This window comes from Rhincodon typus, chromosome 5 (assembly GCF_021869965.1).
Source record: "Rhincodon typus isolate 14 chromosome 5, sRhiTyp1.1, whole genome shotgun sequence".
Classification (NCBI taxonomy): domain Eukaryota; kingdom Metazoa; phylum Chordata; class Chondrichthyes; order Orectolobiformes; family Rhincodontidae; genus Rhincodon; species Rhincodon typus.
The window spans coordinates 23,220,352-23,242,069 of NC_063336.1; the positions used below are offsets into that span (position 1 = coordinate 23,220,352).

The following is a 21,718-nucleotide window of genomic DNA, read 5'->3' on the forward strand; positions in this document are numbered from 1 at the left end:
CAGTAGCCTTCAATTCATGAATGAAGAATTCAGGTCCTTGATTAAGGATTTAAAAATTCAACACTATACATCATCTCCATGCTATCCCAGTCAAATGGAAAGGCTGAGACAGCAGAGAATATGGTTAAACGGTCATGAAGAAATAGAGCAAATCTGGCACAGACCTGCACAGGGCAAACCTGGAATGGAGAAATACACCTACTGAAGATATGGAAAGTAAGTCAGTCCAATGACTAATGTTATGCTAAAACCAAACTATTCTTCCAACAGCAATAAAACTACAGAAGCCAGAATTAGTAACACAAGTGAATGACAACATCAATACAAAACAACAGAGAGCCTAATTTCGCTTTGATAGAGCTGTCATATTATTGCTCGTCCTGAACATTAGCAAGCCAGTCAGACTGCAGATGCTCAATGCTCTCAACAGAAGTCAGAACTTGAGAACCATGTGGAGCACTTGTCTGAATGATCAGATACATTCTTCACAACTGGAGACATAGATGCTATTGGTCCCAGAGGCCTACTCTTTTGCAAGCAAATGTATTGGATCAGCAACAGCAACTAACACAGAAAAAGCACCCTCTACATGAACAACACTCCCCAGAGATAAAACACCACCCAAGCAAGGGACAGCTACCACATGAACAGACAGAGCTAATATGCATACACCATTCAAAGACCTACACGACTGCATGTAGTTCTTCAGGATCGGGCCTGGTAAGTGGACTTGAGACGCAAAGGAGTCCTTCAAGGCCTGACTTGAGTAAGAAAACTCATAGGCTGGTACCCAAGAGCGTGCAACCAGCTTTACCACATCTGTATCACTGTTATACGTATACATATGTAATCTATTGTTGAGATTTAATTTACTCCAATGGAATTTACTCTTGTTTCTTCAAAGAAAATAATGAATACTTAAATTACTTGAAACGATCATTTGTTTGATCAGTAGGCTGCCAACAAATTACCATATCACCCTTTTTGTCTAGATTTAAGGTTTATATTCATAAGTAATGGTTACATAGAAAGTTCTGCCTTAAAAGTAAGTGGTAACTGTTTATCCTGTTGATTCTTATCCTCATGTCTTTGTGAATTAAATTGCTGTCAGAGCTAGGAAAAGTTTTACAATGTTAGTTTTGGAGTGCTGATATCTTTTAAGCATCTTGAACAAAGAACAAAGAAAATTACAGCACAGGAACAGGCCCTTCGGCCCTCCAAGCCTGCGCTGATCCATATCCTCTATCTAAACCTGACGCCTATCTTCCAATCTACTTTACTTTGTTTTTGGGATAGTCTGCAGTTTTGTTTGTCCCATGTGTTCTCACTAAGTTTAACGGATTTACTTGAAGGAATATTGTTAGGTTAAATTTTTTTCAGAGCAGTTTGGTGTTTGGGAACATTTTATGTATAAGTGTAGTTATAACATATGAAAATAAAAGCGAAATACTGCAGATGCTGGAAATCTGGAGTAAACACAGCAAATGCTAGAGAAATTCAGCAGATCCAGCAGTATTTGTGTAGAGAGAAAGTGTTAGCATTTCAAGCCTGATTTGCTTCTTCAGAACATGGGAGAGGAGTCATATCAGACTCAATGTTATATTGGTCTCTCTCTTCTTCCACAGATGTTGCCCAATCTGCTGAGTTTCTCCAGCATTTTCTGTGTTTACTTCAGATTTCTATGGAGCTTTTACTCATGGTACTTTTAAAATGTAGGTTTCTTTTGTAATTTAATTTCATTTTGAATGAAGAGAATGTAATTGATAATAAGAAGTAGTACCTTTTATATCAGCTTTTTTGTCACTAATCACTGGGGTAGCACTCTGAAAATCAAGTCGTGCTATTCCTAGATCCATCACAAAAGTTAAAGCTTTTAAAATAAATATGCAAAATACCCAAAATACCTGATTTTCAGACACAGGTTGACAGAAAGCAGGGAGCAATTCTTAATAAGAATCGCTACTTATTATGGTAATTGGACTCTTGCTACAGGTAAACAATTAAATTAATTGAACTTTAAAGCCCTTATAAACTCACTCTTAGTCACTCACTCAGACAGACAGACAAACAATAAACGGGCAGAAAAAAAAGAACGGATGGAAATTGGGGAAAAAAAACAGTTCCTTAGTCTTTATTCAGAAGGCCTGTTGGGTTGTCCCTTGCTGATCTGAAGTGTATGTTTCACCCATTTTTTTCTAAATGCTTCCACTAGTTGGCAAGGGGTACAAGGTGGCTGGTTCATGTATGAAAGGATTCTGACTTATCCAATTCAAAGTCCCAACTTGCAGCATCTGCTGAAGGAAATCTAATCTGGTTTTCTTCAAGTTTAAAGTGGCTTACTGCAGAGCACAGAGGGGAGTTTTATTTTTGGCTGTTGCAGATTAGCTGCTTTCCCTTCTGCTGTGAATGAGCTTCTCTCTGTCTTGCTCGCAGCCCAAGTTAACAACCGAACACCTTGCTGATGGCAAGCAGACAACCTTTGTCGTTGGTTTGCTGAGAAGGGATCAATTAACAATCAGCTTCACTTGTACACCACCCCTCACCTCCAGTATGTCTGTACATTGCTGGAACCCACAGCGACACAGTGTTCCCAAAAGGTATCAAATTCCTCGCTTTTAAAACGTGCAAGTATTCTTATGAATTCCTGATTTTAAGCAGTTCTTGTTTCAGTCCACAGTCTAAGAAAGCACAAAAATAAAAAGACACTCTCTTTATATTTTTCAGAAAAGAAGATCCTAAGGTATTTTTCAAATAGGTATAAGTTGAGGTGAAATTCTAAGGGGTGACACGAAGCATTGTGAAAGAGATGGGTCTTGAGGTTTACAAATGTGAGCGGAGAGGGTGAGAGGTGATTGAGCAAGTTCAAAAGAGTAGGATTAAGGCATTTGAAGGTTCTGCCAACAATTGGATAATCAATTGGATAAATCAATTGGTTGGATAAACAAAGGACAAAAGAATACATAAAACTTGAGTCAGAAGTGAAATAGTTGGGTTGGGCTTCATAACTTGAAGTCACTGACAGGGTGAACTGTGCACAGATTTGTCATTGCAAACAAAGATTTTGAATAAAAGTGTTCCTAGCTGGATAGTGAATGTCGTAGGTGAATTTTGATGTTGGGTAAGCAGAATGTTTTGGGGGATAGGTTGATTTTAGCAAAGCTATGGATCATTTGGGTGTCTAAGGAAAGCAGGTGATGGGAAACCAGCTGGAAAATCAGTACAGCATTCATGTCCGAAAATGACCATGGGATTTAAGGATGTAAGGAGTTCAGTGACAAAGAGATTGAGCTATGTAATAAAGTAGACATAAAATTAAGTGAATGTGGAGATGAATAGGATATGAAATTGAAACTCGCCTCAGTTTCAAACAGAAGGCTGTGATTATGAATGGTCAATCTGAAAGAGTGATGAGAGCAAATGTGATTTGATGGCAACAGAGTAAGACTTGTAGCTTGGTTCAAAAGCTGAGGCCTCTCTTATGTTGATCTGGAGGAAATTGTGACACATCCAAGGCTTGATGGGGGATACGCTGTTTGACAGCACGGGGGGACTGGCAGAGTTGGTGGAAGGGTTGTACTAACTGTACGAAAATTCATCATGTGGTCAGCCATGCATATTGTAGAAAGGTCGATGAAAATTAGTGCACGCAAAATGTCACACAGAATGCCATTCAGTACAACGACAAGTGCAGAAGTAGCTTTAGGACATCAACACAAAATTGGAATGAAGTGACATATTTTGAGGTTGGAGAGGAGAGAGAGTTGGTTGCATACTTTATTATTTTGATATACCCTTTGGTTTCCAAACCTATAAAAGTACCATAAATGGGCCTGAACTGTGTCAATATTAGTGCTTTAATGTCATGCATCATTTAAACTTCATTCCTCCTTTTCCCTATTCCGGTTTTCAAAAATTCTCTTACAATTCTCCAAATAATTGGAAGAGCTCTGACATTCCTTTAGAACAACTGCAGCTTTGTGATCACATTTTTGCTTTTGTAATTTCCTTGTTATTGAGAATCATGTTTCTTTACTTGTAAAACATTGCTTTATTTAAGCAAGATTAATGAAAGTCTGTTAACTTATTGAGGAGGACTGATGAAACTTAATTAGTACAGTACAGTTGGACGTTGAGCATTTTTGGAGATAACAGTGTGGAGCTGGAGGAACACAGCAGGCCAGGCAGCATCATCCTCTGATGCTGCCTAGCCTGCTGTGTTCCTCCAGTTCTACACTGTGTTATCTCTGACTCCAGCATTGGCTGTTCTTACTATATGAGTGAGCATTTTTGGAGTTTATTTGTACATTTCTGTTTATAATTTGTGTCACCAAGGTGTCATAGCTTATCTTCCATAGAGAGTTAGGACTAGGAACAATCACCTGTCAGAGTGATGTATCTTGTGGTTTTGTTCTTCCATTCCAGTACCCTTTCTATCTTGCTGTACTCACATTAGTAAATCACAAAGCTCAAAATAATTTCTAGGTAATTTTTAAAACTTTTGGCTCTAATATAACAATTTCAAATGTGAATAAATTTTACGTTGTTCAATTAAAAATCCTTGAAGTAAAAGGGGAAACTTTAATCATGTGCAGCTTCCTTCAGGCTGAGGTAATGCCATGAATCTGCCTCTCTCCAGGAGGCCTTGTCATTACTGTCAAAGGAGAGGCTAAAAAAGTTTCATTATTGAATGACCAGCAACATGTACTTAACTTTTCAAGTTACTAGCCTCGCTCCCCCAACAAACCATGTGATGCAACAGTACAGTGAACTGAAATTTTTTGAAATTTCCATAAAAACCATTTCCACACATTATAATTTGACTGCTCTTGGCGAGAAAAACTAACCCACTGGGTAACTTTTTGTTTCCCTTTTGAGAGTGTTGCACTGGTTAAACTGGCACTGATCATTGAGCTCTGGGCATCTTTTAATGGAATGTTGCCGCAAGCATGAACGTGTCTTTTGAGTAGGACAAATTAACGCCATTGAAAAGAAGCCCCAGCTTACAATATGTGGGCAAGTCTCTAGCAGCTATTTGTTATCAGTAGTAATGTGTGTTTGCACAGAGGCAAACCAGAAATAATCAAATAGTTAATTACAGTTAATATTCATAGCAGCTTCCATTTTCTGTTTAAAAAAAATAACTAAGCAGAGTAATTCTTTCATGTTAAAATATTTTCTGTGCACTGAAAATTACAAACATACTATGGGAGTCCTTAGGGAGGGGATTACTGCCAGAGGGAAAATGACAGAATCATAAATTAAAATCTGCTGTTTAATGAGGTCAACTAAATGTCCTCAGCACTTAATGTTTAGCTTTAGGTGGTGAAAGCGCATAGAGTAATGGAAATGTAGTTGTGACCCTTCTTTATGGGAACTGTATTCAGCAAGTCCGTCCACTGTACAAAGAATATTCTTTCCACCGTTTCCTGCTCCAGAATTCCAAATTCTGAATGAAAGTAGTTTGAAAGAAAATGTATAGCATTTCTCTTCTGATTATTGTGAATGCTGAGTGACGCAATGAAGATTGAACTTGTTGGTCTGCAGGAAGGTTTTTTTTTGTTGGAAAATCCCAATAGTTTAACAAGGAAACAGATATTGTCTGCTGCATTTCTACCATGATTGTCAGTCCCTGTGCCCACCAGAGTATTAAACTCAGCAAATCACTGCCAAGACCTTGCATCATTCAACAAATCACTTCATGATTCTCTAGACACCAAAATCTCACTTAGGCTGCTAAAACAACAGATGACAGACATTTTGTTAAACAAGACACTTATAGTATTTTGTCTTTGAAGATGAGTAATGCTGGTATTGCAACAGCATATATATGTTTATGTGTATAAGTTTTGTTTTGTTTTTTAAACACCTTATGAAGGTCGAATCACATTGTATCCAGGGACTCATAATATGTTGGACTCCCTTTATTGTGTTAACTTGCACAAAGGGCCTTTAAGGTTTCACAAGTGTGATGTTTGCAGCATTCAGGCATATTGGTAGATTTTGAGGCGGAGAATTTGAAGAGATTTAGGGTTAGAATCCCAGATTTTGTTTTCAATAAACAGTTAAAGGCATAACAACCAATAGTAGAGCAAAGAGAATGAGAGATGTTCAAGAAGATCAGATTTTGAGTGTTTTGAAACCTGAAGAAGGTTCTAATCTGCAGAGGACCAGGCTATGAACTCCAGGAATGAGAATTTTAAATTTACAGGAGCTAATGTCGGTCAATAAACACAAGTTCTGCTGTGAATTAATTGCGTGGATAGTATCTTTAGAAAAGTAGTGACACTGCAGTTTAGGAATGTAGAGGCAAGGAAGGTCTGAGTGACTGCCAAACAGACTTAAGAAGTCAGGCAGGGAGTGTGAGAGTGTGATGTGTTCTGCCTTCCCGCTGCCAGGATGAAGGATGTCACTGAGTGGCTGCATGATTGGTGCTAACAGTATAAGTAGGAAGAACAATGAGTTCCTGAAAGTAAATTGTTGGGAGATAGAAAGTGAAATTAAAAAGTAAGACTTCAAGGCGGTTGTCTCAGCATTAATCTCAGTACCACATGCTTGTGATCACAGGAATAGGAGGATTGATCAATTGGACGAGTAACTGGAGAATTAGTGTAGGAAGGAGGACAAGAGATTCCTGAGGCATTGGGACCAGTTCTGGGGCAAGTACAAGCTGTGTAAGCTGAAGGGTTACACCATGACAAGATTGGAACTGATATGTTTGCAAGGAGATTTGCAAATGCTCTGGGGAAAGTTTAAACAAGCTTGTCAGAGAAGTGGGAACCTGAGGGGTATCTCAAAGTAATTTGATTTGATTTTTATTATTGTCACATGTACTGAGATACAGCGAAAAAGTATTGTTTTTGTGTGCTATCCAGGCAAATCAGACCATATGTAAGTACATCAGGGTAATGGACAGAATGCAGAATATAATGTTACAGCTACCGAGACGGTACAGAGAGAAATGAACTCTAATACATAAGAAGTTCGTTCAAAAGCCTGATAACAGTGGGGAAGAAGCTGTCCTTGAATCTGTTGGTACATGTTTTCCAACTTTAGCTGCATCTGCCTGACAGAAGAGAGTATGATTGGGTTGGGAGGAGGGTGTGCGGGTCTTTGATTATGTTGGTTGCTATCCTGAGGCAGTGTGAGTCAATAATAAGGCTGGAAGGCTTGTTTTTGTGATGGATTGGGCTGTGTTCACAATTCTCTGTAATGTCTTGTGCTCTTGGACAGAGCAATTGCCATACCAGGCTGTGATGCATCCAGATAGGATGCTTTCTATGGTGCAGCTATAAAAGTGGTATCATTGTGGATATGCCAAATTTCCTTAGCCTTCTGAGGAGGTAGACACGTTTGTGAGCTTTCTTGACTGTAGATGGGAGGCGATAGCCTAATGGTATTATCGCTGGACTGTTAATCCAGAGACCCAGATAATGTTGTGGGGACCCGGGTTCGAATCCTGCCATGGCATTTGGCAGAATTTGAATTCAATAAATATGTGGAATTAAGAATCTAATGATGACCGTGAATCTGTTGTTGATTGTCGGAAAAACCCATTTGGTTCACGAATGTCCTTGAGGGAAGGAAATTGCCATCCTTACCTGGTCTGGCCTACATGTGACTCCAGACCCACAGCAATGTGGTTGACTCTGAACTGCCCTCTGGGCAATTAGGGATGGGCAATAAATGCTGCCTAGCCAGCGATGCCCTCATCTCATGAATGAATAAAAAAAAAGTTTAGTGGATAGGCTAGGACAGATTACTTTACCCCTAGTAAGTTGAAGTTCTAGATCATCTGCACCATACCACCATTGATAGAGATAGAGGCATGACCTTCACTCCACTTCCTGAGTTACAAGATCATAAAGCCTATAACAGGGAGAAGAAAAGTGACAAATGAAATTAGAAAGCATGTGAAATAAAGTCGAGCATCATCTAAGCTTAGAATGCAGAATAGTGTCAAACAGGCAAAGTTAAGGGCACTATACCTGCATTCTTCCAGCATTTACATTATGGTAGATAATTTAAAGGCATGCTTAGAGCAAAATGGGTGTGAGCTAATTGCCATTACAGAAACATGGCTGTAGAGTAACCAAGACTGGGAACTGAATATTCAAGGATACTTGACTTTTAGAAAGCATGGGCAAAAAGGAAAAGGAGGTGGAGGTGGACTGATAATTAGGGAAGAGGTCAATATATTAATGAGGGAGAAACTCAGATTGGAAGAACAAAATGGGAGTCTTGTTTGGGTGGAGCTAATGAACAGCAAGGACCAGCAAGCACTGGTGGGAGTTGTTTGTAGGCCACCCAACAGTGATGGTAGTGTTGGGCATGGTATCAGTCAGAAGATTAGAACAAGATGTAGCATTGGTAAAATGCTAATTATGCCTGACTTCAATCTGCATATAGACTGGGAAGATCTTTAAAGCTGTGGAGGATGAGTTTCTGGACTGTGGTAGGGATAGTTTTCTGTCTGTTGAGGATATATCTGTTTTTGATTTAGTATTGTGTAATGAAGAAGGGCTAATTCATCATGTTGTACAAGAACCTTTAGAGATGACTGATCATTGTATGATAGAATTTTGCATTATGTTTGAAAGTATAGTAATTCAATCTGGTGTCAAGGTGTTAGATTTGAACAAAGGAAATTGTGAAGGCATGAGGCACAATTTGGTTGAGGTGTGCTGGGATAATATATTAAAAGATGTGATGATACATGAGAAATAGATAATAGATAAACAATTATCACATACTTTACAGCAACTGTACATTCTTTCAAGATGCAGGAAATCTCTAAAAAGACAGTCAGCAGTGGCCAGCAAAGAAAGTTGAGAATTGTCTAATAAACTTGAAGATTGGGAGAATTTTAGGATACAGCAAAGGCAGACCAAGAAACTGATGAAGAGTACTGGAACATGAATGTAAACTAGCAAAACAAAAGATTGTTACAGCTTACACAGAATGTAAAAGAGAGGTGTTTGACTTTGACAATAGTTTCCATTCCAAACAGTGCCAGGTGAATTTATAATAGGGAATAGAGAAATAGCAGAGAAATTAAATGATTACTTTGTTTGTTTTCACTGAGGAAGATACAAGAAACTTCCCAGAACTAGAGAATGACATGATGATGGAGAATGAAGATTTGTAGGAAATTACTAAGAAGTTTGACAAGTTGTTGGAAATGATTTTCTACACCGTGGAATGTTGAAAGAGACGGAAGATGCATTCATGATCACCGTCCAACATTCTATAGATTTTGGTAAGATTTCTGTAGATTCTTCCAAGAATCATAAATTATAGGAGCAAAAGTAGCTATTCTGCCATTCATTGAGATCATGGCTGATCTGATAATTCTCAACACCACTTTCCTGCCTTTCCCTGTACCCTCAATTCTTTTACTGCCAAAGAATCTATCTCGCTCAGCATTGAATATACTTAATAATACAAACCCAACAGCCCTCAGCAGTAAAGAATTCCATCGATTCATTACTTGCTGAGAGAAGAAATTCCTCCTCATCTCTGCCTTAAAAGTGTGAGACTATGTCCTCTGTTCCTGGACTTTCCCACAACGAGAAACAATCTTTCCACATCTCCCATGTCATGTCCCTTAATAACCTTTCTATGTTTCAATAAGGTCACCTCTCATTCTTCTAAATTCTAATGAATACTCATCCTTTTCTGATAAGACATTCTAGTGAAACTTCTCTGGACTGCCTCTAATGCTAGTGTACCTCCCGTTAGGTAAGGGGCCCAAAACTATTCACAGCACTCCAGCTATATCTAACGAATGCCTTGTATGGTTTTAGCAAAGCCTCCCAACTTTTATACATCAATTCTGTTGAAATGAAGGCCAACATTCCATTTGCCTTCCCCATTAGCTTCTGAACTTAGTTGCTTAGTTTTTGTGTTTCATGGGTGAGGACTCCCAAATCCTTCTGTTCTTTAGCTTTCTGCATTTCTCCAATTAAATAATAATTAGCTTCTCTGTTGTTCCTCATAACCTCACATTTGCCTACATTATATTTGTCTACTTGACTAAGCTTACTGAAATCCCTTTGTGTAGTGTTTGTGTCAACGTCACCAGTTGCCTTACTACCAATTTTTGTGTCATCTGTGAATGTGGCTACAGTACATTGATTTTCCTCAGGCACATCATTAATGTACATTGTAAATAATTGTTGTCCTAGCACTGATCCATGTAGCACTCACTCACGTACAGGTTGCAATCCTGAAAATTGCCCCCTTATTCCAACCCTCTGCCTTCGATTAGATAGCCAATCTATTCATGCTAATATACTACCTGCAATCCTGTGGTCTGTTATCGTCTTAAGTTACCACACATTAGGCCACTTATCAAACATCTTCTGAAAATCAAAATATATTACATCCATTTCTTCCCGAAAATCTATTGTGCTCAAAGAATCCTGGTAAATTTATCAGGCATGGTTTCTCCTTTATGAAACCTACTTGATCATATTATGTATTTCTAAATGCCCTGCTGTTACATCATTTATAATAGACTCTAACATTTTCCCATAACAGACTTAAACTAACTGACCTGGAGTTATCTGATTTTTGCCTCTTTCCATGGATTAGCCATGGGAAATGCATGGTTACAGGGATAGGGTTGGGAGGGGTGCGTCTGAGTGAGATGCTGTTTGGAGGGTCTGTGTGGGATCAATCGGTCGAATGGCCTGCTTCCACATTCTAGGGATTCTATGATTCCCTTTCTTAAAGGTATTACATTGGCAGTTTTCTAATCCTTTGGGATTGTTTAAGAATCTAAGGATTCTTGGAAGATTGCTACAGCATATCAACTATCTCTGTAGCTACTTCCTTTAATATCATAGGTTGCATCCCATCTGTTCCAGGGAACATATCAATCTCCATTTGTTTTCCTCACACTTTTTCTCCAGCGATAGTTATTGTATTTATGCAATAAATACTGGCAAGGGGCCAGTTAGTTCAGTTGGCTGGATGGGTGGTTACAATGCAGAGTGATGCCAACTGTGTGGGTTCAATTCCCACATCGGCCGAGGTTACCACAGAGTTTTCTTCTCAACCTTTCCCCTCGCCTGAGGTGTGGTGACCCTCAGGTTAAACCAACACCAGTTGTCTCTCTCTAATAGAAGAATAGTCCCATGGTCTAATAACCCTTTAACCTTTTTTGTATGTATTTCCTCTCCTCCTTTTGCCCTTGATTATTTAGTAACTGTGGAATGCTATTAGTGTCTTCTATTGTGAAGACTGATGCAAAATATTTATTCAGCATCTCTTTAATTTCCATTTCTTTGGTATTCTCTACTCTGAGGTCTGTGATAGTGGGTACATTTCAAGTAGAGACATGTAGATTACTAAATACCAATGATGTAAAGTGATATGGGGATAGTGTGGGAAAAATGCTTTGTATTAGATGATCGCCCATGATCATTTTGAATGGTAGAGATGGTTTGATAGATTGAATAGCCTACTCTTGCTATGTTTCTATCATTGAACCTGTTAGCAATTGTCTTGATAAGGCTGCTTCTGAGAGCAGTAAGACTCATTGGTTTTGTACAGGAATGGAGTCAAGAAAATTGGTAGGCCTGGGTACCTGGTAGACCGAGTAGATAGTGGTGGTAAATGTCTGTTTCTTGAAGGACATTAGCGAGTAATCGTAATCGTTTTGTGAGTTTTTCCTGAAATTATCAAAAATGTATTCAATATAATTCCCTAACTTGTCATGGTGTGATTTGAACTCAGGACCTCTAGCACCATAGTCCATATGTCTTCCTGACATTTGACAGCTAACACCTACACCTTACTGCCCTTCAGTTTTTTTTTTAAATGCTTTCTTAAAATTCACTTCTTGCCCAAGCTTTCAAACATCATCCATTGACTTTGTTTTTTGCGATACATTAGGATGCTTTGTGTGCAGCAAATATTATGTCAGTGGAAATTACCTTTTTACACTTCCATTTTCTGATGCATAGTTGTAATTCTCATCATTAAATATTTTCAAAATCCTGCTGGGATTCTTGTGCATATTTAATTGAAATGGGTTGGAATGGTGGGCAAATGTGTGAGCTTGACAGAATTTTTTTCAAGAAAAACTATTGTGGTGGATTCAGAGACCTGCAGCTGTGGCATGGCAGAGGTATGTTCGATTCTACAGATTATTCTGGTTTGAACCGTCATTGATTTTTTTTTTCTATATTTCTGTCTCATGGTGAGTCACCCAACTAAACCTACATTCCTTCCTTACTACAATGGGCTGAACTGTTTATATCTAAGTCCCATATACAGCTTTGAACTGCAAGAAATGCATGGGCACAATTGACAATTTCTGAGGGCTTTGTGTTTTGTTTCTTTACAATACATGATTGTTTTTCCAATTTTTATAACAATCAGAGGTGTGAGTTGTATCATGGTTGTGGCTTTAAAACTTTTTCCTTTTGCACTGTTTTTGCAGAAAATAATTCTGCTCAATTTCTTTGTAATTCAAAAATTATTAAGGCTTGATATTGAAGCAAGCATTTGTGAAAAGCTATGTTGAGGCACTGTGGCACATGAGTAACTGCAACATATATCAAGTGGTCCGAGCTGGAGTAGGTGGCGTGATTCTCTTGTCTTTTCCTTAACGATTCCCCTGATTCGGGCCTGAATTTTCCCAAGGGTTCCATATGATAATTTTAGTTATTAAATTTCCATAATATTGCCACTTAAACAGAATATTCTGTTGTATAATTCAGCCTACTGCGGGTTTTTTAATGGTTTAATTTTTACTCTTGCTTTTATCTATGCATTTGTTAACATTGTCTCATGGTTCATCATTAAGGACCAGTGAGATGCTAATTGATATATCCCTGTTTTACAGATAACACATGCTGAGCCTGGGCTCTTAGAAATTTTTTTGTCACCCTTTGGGATTTAATTTATCATACTTTCTCTTCAATATAATGTACCTGCTAACACCCTTAGCCCATAAATTATGATATTCAAGACATTATTTATGGATCCCAGGCTAATAGAAAACTCTTAAAATAGTTCTTTTTATAACTGTATGGTTTCTGAAGAACATGAGTCAATGAGAAAAGGTGGTTTAATCTCAAATATTTAATGTGCAATGTATTTTATGTGAAAAATTATCGCATTCCATCTGTTTTATCAGATATAAGGAAAGCACTTTTTAACTGCTTATTCAGTGATCAACAGACGCTCACTTATGGCGTAAGGTGGACTCTAAAGCTGCTGTTGTTTTGAGATATCCAAATAAAGTCCAACAGGCGAAGTTCATCTAAATACAGCAACGAGTTCGCAGAATCACAGAATTAATACAGTGCAGAGGAGGCCATTTGACCCATCATGGCTGCACTAGTTCTGTTACCTGGTGCCAATCTTCTGCCTTCTCTCCATACCTCTGCACGCCGTTTGTATCCGAATAATCTGCCAGTGCCCTCTTGAATTCCTCAATTGAACATGCTTCCATCACATTTCCAGGCAGTGCATTTCATAGGCCAACTACTCACTGCATAAAAATGTTTTTTGTTTCTCCACATTGCTCTTCCTTTATTTGTACATCACTTTAAGTCTATGTCCTCTCATTTTTTTTCTTTTACGAATGGAAACAGCTTCTCACTATCTGTTCTGTTCAGTCCCCTCATGATTTTGAAAACCTCCATCTAATCTCCTCTTAGCCACCGTCTCTCCAAGGAGAACGGGCACAACGTCTTCAATCTATCACTAAAACTGAAGTTCCTCATTCCTGGAACCATTCTTGTAAATCGCTTCTGCACTCTTTCAAATGTATTTGCATCTTTATGCACTCCTTCAAATGCATTCATACCTTTTTTATAATGTAGTGCCCATCGCTGTACACTATTCTCCAGCTGAGATCTGACAAGCTGACCTGCTGAGCTTTTCCAGCAATTTCTGTTTTTGTTTCTGATTTACAGCATCCACAGTCCCTTTGATCTGGAGCTCCCCTGGACCTTTGTTTTTCTTGATAAATTTTAAGGATCGGGATCATGGTGTGTGGGAAGCAATTTAACATTTACAGCTGGCACCAAACCTGGAAGAATTGGTGAGCAGAATAGTGTGGAACTCTTAAAATACATTGTCAAGCTGGTGGAGTTGCTGGACAGGAGGCAGATGAGGTTCAATGCCGAAAAGTGTGAGGTAATACACTTCGGTAGGAAGAACACAGAAAGAAAATATAAAACAGGACATACGATTCTGAAGGATGGGCAGGAGCAGAGGAACTTGGATGTGTAAATGTGGCACAATAGGTTAAATGAGCATTTACTAAAGCATACAGTGTCCTTGATTTTACTAATTGGGACATAGAGTACAAAAGCAAGCAGATGATGTTGAACTTGTACAAGACACTTGTCAGACCTCAATAAAAGAGTTCCACACTATTCTGCGCACCAATTCTTCCAGGTTTGGTGCCAGCTGTAAATGTTAAATTGCTTCCCGCACACCATGATCCCGATCCTTAAAATTTATCAAGAAAAACAAAGGTCCAGGGTAGGTCCAGAACAAAACTTCCTCCAGCCCAAAAAGTATTCATTGAGCATTGTTTTCTATTTTCTATTAATCAGCCAGTTTTGTATCCACTTTGCTGCTATCCCTTTTATGCCATGACCTATTCCTCAGTCTATTGTGTTCCACTGTATCAAATGACTTCTGGAAATCCCCGTATACCACATCAACAGTGATACCCTCATTGACACTTTCTGTTACCTCTTCAAAATACTCCAGCAAGTTAGTTAAACATGATTTCTCCTTTAGAAATCCATGTTGACTCTTCCTAATCAAACCACCATTTTTGTATTTGACTACTAATTTTATCCTGAATAATTGTTTCTAGAAGTTTCCTCACCACTGAAGTCAAGTTCACTGGTCTGGAATTACTGAGAATATCTTTACATAACAAAAAGTCTTTTTCATGCATCAAGTTTTCTTTAAAATTTGTTCCTCTTACCTATCTCTAATTGTCTTACAATCCTTTCACCTACCATGATGTTTGCAATTTGTGCAATTTGCAATTGGCAGGAACCCAACTATACCAATAAGCCCATGTAATCTACTTTCATTGGCTTCTCCTGTGAGCCGACCTTGCATCCCCTACAATCTGGAATACATTTATAGATGAGCAAGAGCAGGTCACACAAGATAGAATCTTTGATGCATTTATCACCTGTTGTGCCAGAAATGTTCACATTCCATGAAAGTATCATAAAAATGATGTATCGACTTGAAAGAACTGTACATTAACTTTGTTTTATTTTTCCGTTGGGAGAAACATCTCACTTCAGATGACTTGCTCCTTTTTTTATTTCCAAGCTGTTGTTCCTGAAACAAATGCTGTCTTTTTGGTCCTTTGTATTTTCTCCTTCTGAGCTTAAAGGAGGCCGGCACCAATGTGGAGCCGAGATGAAAATCAGATCAGCCATGATCTTATTTAATAGGTGAACAGGCTCGAAGGTACAAATGGCCTACTCCTGTTCCTAATTTGTATGTTAGTAATTTAGTTATTTCAATATTAGTTTATCTTGAGGGAAAATATTAAACTTGTTAAAACAATAAAATGAATAGGTTGAATAGAAGCTCAATTCTCCATATGTTTTGTGTTTTGATCTCAGTAGGTGAAGTTAAAAATCTGAATGTATTTGAAGTTAAAAATTTGTGGCTAAACAGATGTTCTCGACATAATTGCTAGAGACTGACCACTTTATATGACCAATTTTGCAGTGCATGACTTGCTATAGAGGATTAGCCAATATTTTGTTTTTAATATGCTTTTTGTATGAATATCTCTGGATATTTTTGTCTTGTCTCCTACTTGTTGCTGGGGGATTCTGTCCACCAATGCGCCTTACATTGTGTGACGCAGAATGCTTAGACACCTTCATTTAAAGCAGTGTGTCCAAAAGCCCTGACTTTCAGCCCAATTTTTAAAATTCTTTCACTGAATATGAGTGTCAGTGGCTGGGTTAGCGTTTATTGTTCATCTTTAATTGCCCTTGAAGAGTTGGTGGTGAGCTGCATCTTGAAATGCTGTAGTCCACGGTGGTCAATACACCACAATGATGGTAAGAAAGAGCAATGGCAAAGGAATGATGATGTAGTTCCAAGTCTGGATGTGTAGCTTTCAGAGGAACTTACAAATGATGGTTTTCACATGCATCTGCTGTCCTCGGCTTGGGAGGCAGTGGCATGGGGGTAATGTCACTGAGCTAGCATAGATGGTGAAATTTACATTTAATTAAAAATCTGGAATTAAAAGTTAGCCCAGTGACGATCATGAAATCATTGTGATAGTTGCACAAACCGTCTAGTTCACTAATGTCCTTTAGAGAAGGAAATCTGCCATCCTTAACTGGTTTGGCCTGCATGTGACTCCAGACTCTCAGCAATGCAATTGACTCCTTACTGCCCTCTGAAATGGCCTGGCAGGCCAGTCAGATCGGGGGACAATTAGAGATGGGTAGTATGAACAAATTTTAAAGAAAACTTAATGCATGGCAAAAGACTTTTTGTCATGTAGCTTTTACTACTTTTGCCAATTATTTTAAATCTATGCCCTCATAGTCTCAATCCTTTCATGTTTGTTGCCGTGTCTACCAGGAAGCAGGCTTTATTTTTAAATTCATCTGTGGGATGTGGGCTTGATTGGCTGTATGAATATTTCTTGTCCTAACCATTAGATGTCCGTAAGCAGGTCATGGTGAGTTGCTTTCTTGAACCTGCAGTTCATTTGGCGTAGGTAAACACACAATGCTGTTAAAGAGGGAGTTGCAGAATTTTGAGCGAGTGACAGTGAAGGAAGGTTGATATATTGCCGAGTCAGGATGGTGAGTGACTTGGAGGGGTATTTACAGGTTGCGATCTTGCCATGTATTTGCTGCCCTTTCCTTCTAGATCGTTGTAACTGTGGCTTTGGAAGGTGCTGTCCAAGGAGACTTGGTAAATTTCTGCAGTGCATCTTGTAGATTATACGCACTACTGCCACTGAGCATCAGTAGCGAAGGGAGTGGATGTTTTTAGATATGGTGCCATACAAGCAGGACATTGCTTTGTCCTGGGTGTTATAAACCTTCTTCGGTGTTGTTGGAGCTGCACTCATCCAGGCAAATGGAGTCTATTCCATCTTGTTCCTGATTTGTGCCAATGAGATGAAGACAGGTTTTGGAGAGTCAGAAGGTGAATTGCTCTCTGTGGTAATCTTAGCCTCTTATCTGTTCTTGTAGTCGCAGTACTCATATGGCAAGTTTAATTTAATATTTAATCAGTGGTAACCCCAGGATATTGATAGTAATTCTACTGAATGTCAAGGTATGAAGTTAGATTTTCTCTTGTTGGAGTGGTGCTAATGTTCCTTGCCACTTGCCTACCCAAACCTGGATATTGTCCAGGTCTTGTTGAATTTGGAAATGGACTGCTTCGATATCTGAGGAGTTACGGATAGTTTTGATCATTATGTGGTCATCAGTGAACTCCCCACATCAGTCTTATATGAAGAAAGGTTATTGGTGAAGCAGATGAAGATGGTTGGGCCTAGGAAACTAACCTGAGGAACTCCTGCGGACATGCCATGGAGCTGGGAAGGCTTCCCTCCAATAACCGCACCCATCATTCTTTATGCAAGATAAGATTTCAGACAATGGAGAGTTTTCCCTTGATTCCCATTGACTCCAGGTTTGCTGGAGTTCCTTGATGCCACAATGGGACAAATGCAGCTTTGATGTCAACGGCAGTCATTTTCACCTCACCTCTAATATGTTTGATGAATTATAGAATCCTTACAGTGCAGTTAGAGGCCATTTGATCCATCGAGTTTGCACTGACCCTCTGAAGAGAGTCCCACCCAGAACCATCTGCCCCATCCTTCTAACCCACATAGTCTACACATCCATGGACACTCCTCGTATGTTTTTCATTGCTGATAACAGTTTCTCCCTATTTATTCTGTCATGATACCTCTTTATTTTGAATAACTCTGTCACGAAAATGCTGGAGTCAATTATTAAGGATGCAATAACTGAGCATTTGGAAAGTGGTGACAGAATCAGTTCGAGACAGCATGGATTCACTAAAGGGAAATCATGCTCGATAAGTCTTTTGGAATTTTTTGAGGACGTGACCAGTAGAGCGGACAAGGGTGAATCAGTAGGTATTGTGTATCTGGGCTCCCAAAAGGCTTTTGACAAGGTTCCACGCAAGAGGTTAGTGAGGAAGATTAAATCCCATGGTATTGGAGGTAAGGTATTGACATGGATAGAGAACTGGTTGGCAGACAGGAAGCAGAGAGTTGGAATAAACAGGTCCTTTTCAGAATGGCAGGCAGTGATGAGTGGGGTGCCACAGGGTTCAGTGCTGCGATGCCAGCTGTTCACAATATACATTAACAATTTGGGCAAAGGAGTTGAATGCAATATCTCCAGATTTGCAGATGACACTGAGCTGGGTGACAGTGTGTGCTGTGAGGAGAATGCTAAGAGACTGCAGGGTGACTTGGATAGGCTGGCTGAGTGGGCAAATGCAATATAATGTGGATAAATGTGAGGCTATCCACTTTGGTTGCAAAAATAGGAAGGCAGATTATTACCTGAATGGCGGTAGTTTAGGAAAAGGTGAAGTGCAATGTCATGGGGGACAGTTGCTGCAAGTTGGCATGCAGGTGTAACAGGCACTGAGGAAAACTAATGGCATGTTGGCCTTCATAACGAGAGAATTTGAGTATAGGAGTAGGGATGTCTTGCTGCAGTTATACAGTACTTTGGTGAGGTTGCACCCTGAGTATTGTGTGCAGTTTTGTTCTCCTGGTCTGAGGAAGGACATTATTGCTATTGAGGGAGTCCAGTGAATGTTCACCGGACTGAGTCCCAGGATGGCAGGACTGACATATGAGAAAAAGCTGGATTGACTGGGCTGTATTCGTTGAAATTTAGAAGAATGAGGGGCGGATCTCATGGAAACATATAAAATCCTGATGGGACCGAATAGGCTAAATGCAGGAAGAATGTTGCTGATTTTGGCAAAGTCCAGAACTAGGGGTCGCCAGTCTAAGAGTAAGGGGTAGGCCATTCAGAACTGAGATGAGGAAGAATTTCTTCACTCAGAGAATTGTGAACTTGTGGAATTCTCTCCCACAGGAAGCTGTTGGGGCCAGTTTCTTAGATGTATTCAAGAAGGAGCTGGACATGGCCATTGCTGCTAAAGGAATCAAAGGGTGTGGAGGGAAGGCAGGAATGGGGTACTGAAACTGTTTGAGCAGTCATGATCATATTGAAAGGTGGTGCAGGCCCAAAGGAATGAAAACAAATCCGTTAAAATCCACACTTTTGACTACTTTTGAAATGGTTTTGTCTTGGCTATAACCATTATCAAATAAACAGAATGTGCTTAAAATAATCTCATCAAAACAAATGTCATAGATAACAAATTCTATCCATTACTTTTGATTAGTGTACTAAGCACAAATTTGTAACAAAATGGTCAGAAATTGTATAGCATACTGAAAGCAAAATTAGTTCAATCCTTACTTGTAAATATCAAATAAACAGACCTCCTCCATCCATTGAGCTAGATTATTATAGTGAGAGCCAAATTTAAGGAAATGAGCATCTAACTTGTAAGTTTCTCCTAGAGTAGACATATCCTCAATAATGTTTTTGATTACTTGAGATTATATTCATCATCTTTCCTCCTGACTTGACTAGTGATACAGCATTTGCAGAATTGCATTTTTGTTATCTTTTTCTGTCCCTGACTACTGTATTCTTTTTGACCTATTTCTCCTAATCAGCCTGTTCACAGTTGATATTACACACCTCTGGAGCAGGTGGGACTTGAACCTCGGTCTCTCGGTCTAGGGGTAGGGACACTACCACTGCACCGCAAGAGCCGTCTAGATGCATAGATATACATAAAGATAAACTAAGATGCCTGCAAACACTTATAGAACATAGAACAGTACAGCACAGTACAGGGCCTTCGGCCCAGAATGTCGTGCCGAACTTTTACCCTAAAACTAAGGTCTATCTAACCTCCACCCCTACCTTATACTATCATCCATATGCCTATGTAATAGCCGCTTAAATGCCCCTAATGAGGCCGACTCCACTACCCTCTCCGGCAATGCATTCCATGCCCCAACCATGAGTAAAGAACCTACCTCTGATGTCTCCCCTATATCTACCTCCACTCACTTTAAATCTATGCCTCCTCGTAATAGCTACCTCCACCCGAGGAAAAAGTCTCTGGCTGTCCACTCTATCTATAACTCTGATCACTTTGTACACATTATGTTGTAAATAATGCATGTTAGGCAGAATTTCACCTGCCACACTGCAGTCATTCAATCATTTTTTAGGGTAGTGAGGATGTAACTTTTTCACAATCACCTGGTAAATATGCCATTATTGCACCAAACACAATGAAATATATAAAATGAATAAATGTAATAAATACAGCTGTATATATTTAACTGGCTACCTTAAGATCTGCAAAGTTTTGATCAACCTGATACCAAAATAACTAGCGTTTCATTATGCAAACAGTTGTAGTGAAAATGAAAAGCAGGAAGGTATGGAACTTGTCACTTGATTCCCCAGTTAATATCATGTTTTGATTCTATAGGGGATTTGTCTACGACAGCAGAAACAATCTTCAGCTGCGAGGTCTTGTTGTTTTATTGATGTCAAAAGCAGCTGGACCTGGCAAAACAGTTGATCCTGTACTTGAAGGTGACCTGGTCAGTGGAATCTACCCCAGGTAAGCTTTGCTCAGCTGATGTTAGTTACTCTTAGTCAGCATGCTTTTAGGAATTCAGGAGTTGAGTGTATTTTTTTTAATGGCTGTTCCACTTTGTAAACTATCCCTGTCATTCATGGTAGACTATTTTTCTAAAGGGCGTGTTAAGATCTTCAGAGTTTTGGTATCCTCCCACTCATTAATCTAAAGAGAGTGATGAGAATGTGGAACTTGCTATCTTAAGGAGTAGTGTAGGCAGATAGTTTTCATGTCTTTCATGAGGACTGGAGCTCGATAACATTTATGAAGGTGAAAAGAGGAGAAGGATGTCATGATTGAGTTAAATAAGGAGGCAAGGGAGGAAGCTCCTGTAAAGCTTAAAGAAGTGAACTGAAAGGTCTTGTTCTGTCCTGTCTGAGAGCCTGGGTGGATAATACATTAGCATTCTCCGTTCTTTGAAAGTGACTGTGAGGGGATATGTGAAATTCAACTGGGTTATCTGGTGAATGTTCTCTTCCTGCCTCACTCATTAAGGGGAAGCTAAACGCGTATGTATGGGAGAAGAGAACAGAAGGACATGTTATTAGGTGAGATGATAGGAGGCTCTAAAATAGCAGAAACACAAAAACCAGGCTGTGCATTTCTGGCTGGGATGTCCATACCTGGCCTGTTCAGAAATATGGAGCGTGCCTGATGTCAGGGTTTTTCATAGCACAAGATCATTGGGGGAAGCCAAGCCGCACTGGCTGCAGTATTCCGGTAAGTCATTGTTCACAAACACGCTGGCTGAGAATTGGTGCTCCAAGCACTACGCTTGGATGCAAGTGTCTTCAGTGGTAACTGATTGCTCATCTCAGTGAATGAGAGAGCTCATTGGGTCAACCTCGAATTGGGTGGTTCAAAGCTGACTAGTGAGCTTCTCTGTGAATCATGGGCCTGGATGCTGAAGTCCCATTTCACCAGAAGCTGCTGGCTAAACACA

At 39.3% G+C, this 21,718-nt stretch overlaps 1 protein-coding gene across 1 annotated transcript in view; it reads left to right on the plus strand.

Moving 5' to 3' along the window:
• The window catches only part of pdss2 (prenyl (decaprenyl) diphosphate synthase, subunit 2), a 215,125-nt gene that overhangs the window by 66,901 nt on the left and 126,506 nt on the right, over positions 1–21,718 (plus strand). Inside the window, exon 2 of the mRNA XM_048596699.1 lies at positions 20,623–20,757. Coding sequence (XP_048452656.1) covers positions 20,623–20,757 — 135 coding nt within the window. The remainder of the gene's footprint in view (positions 1–20,622; positions 20,758–21,718) is intronic.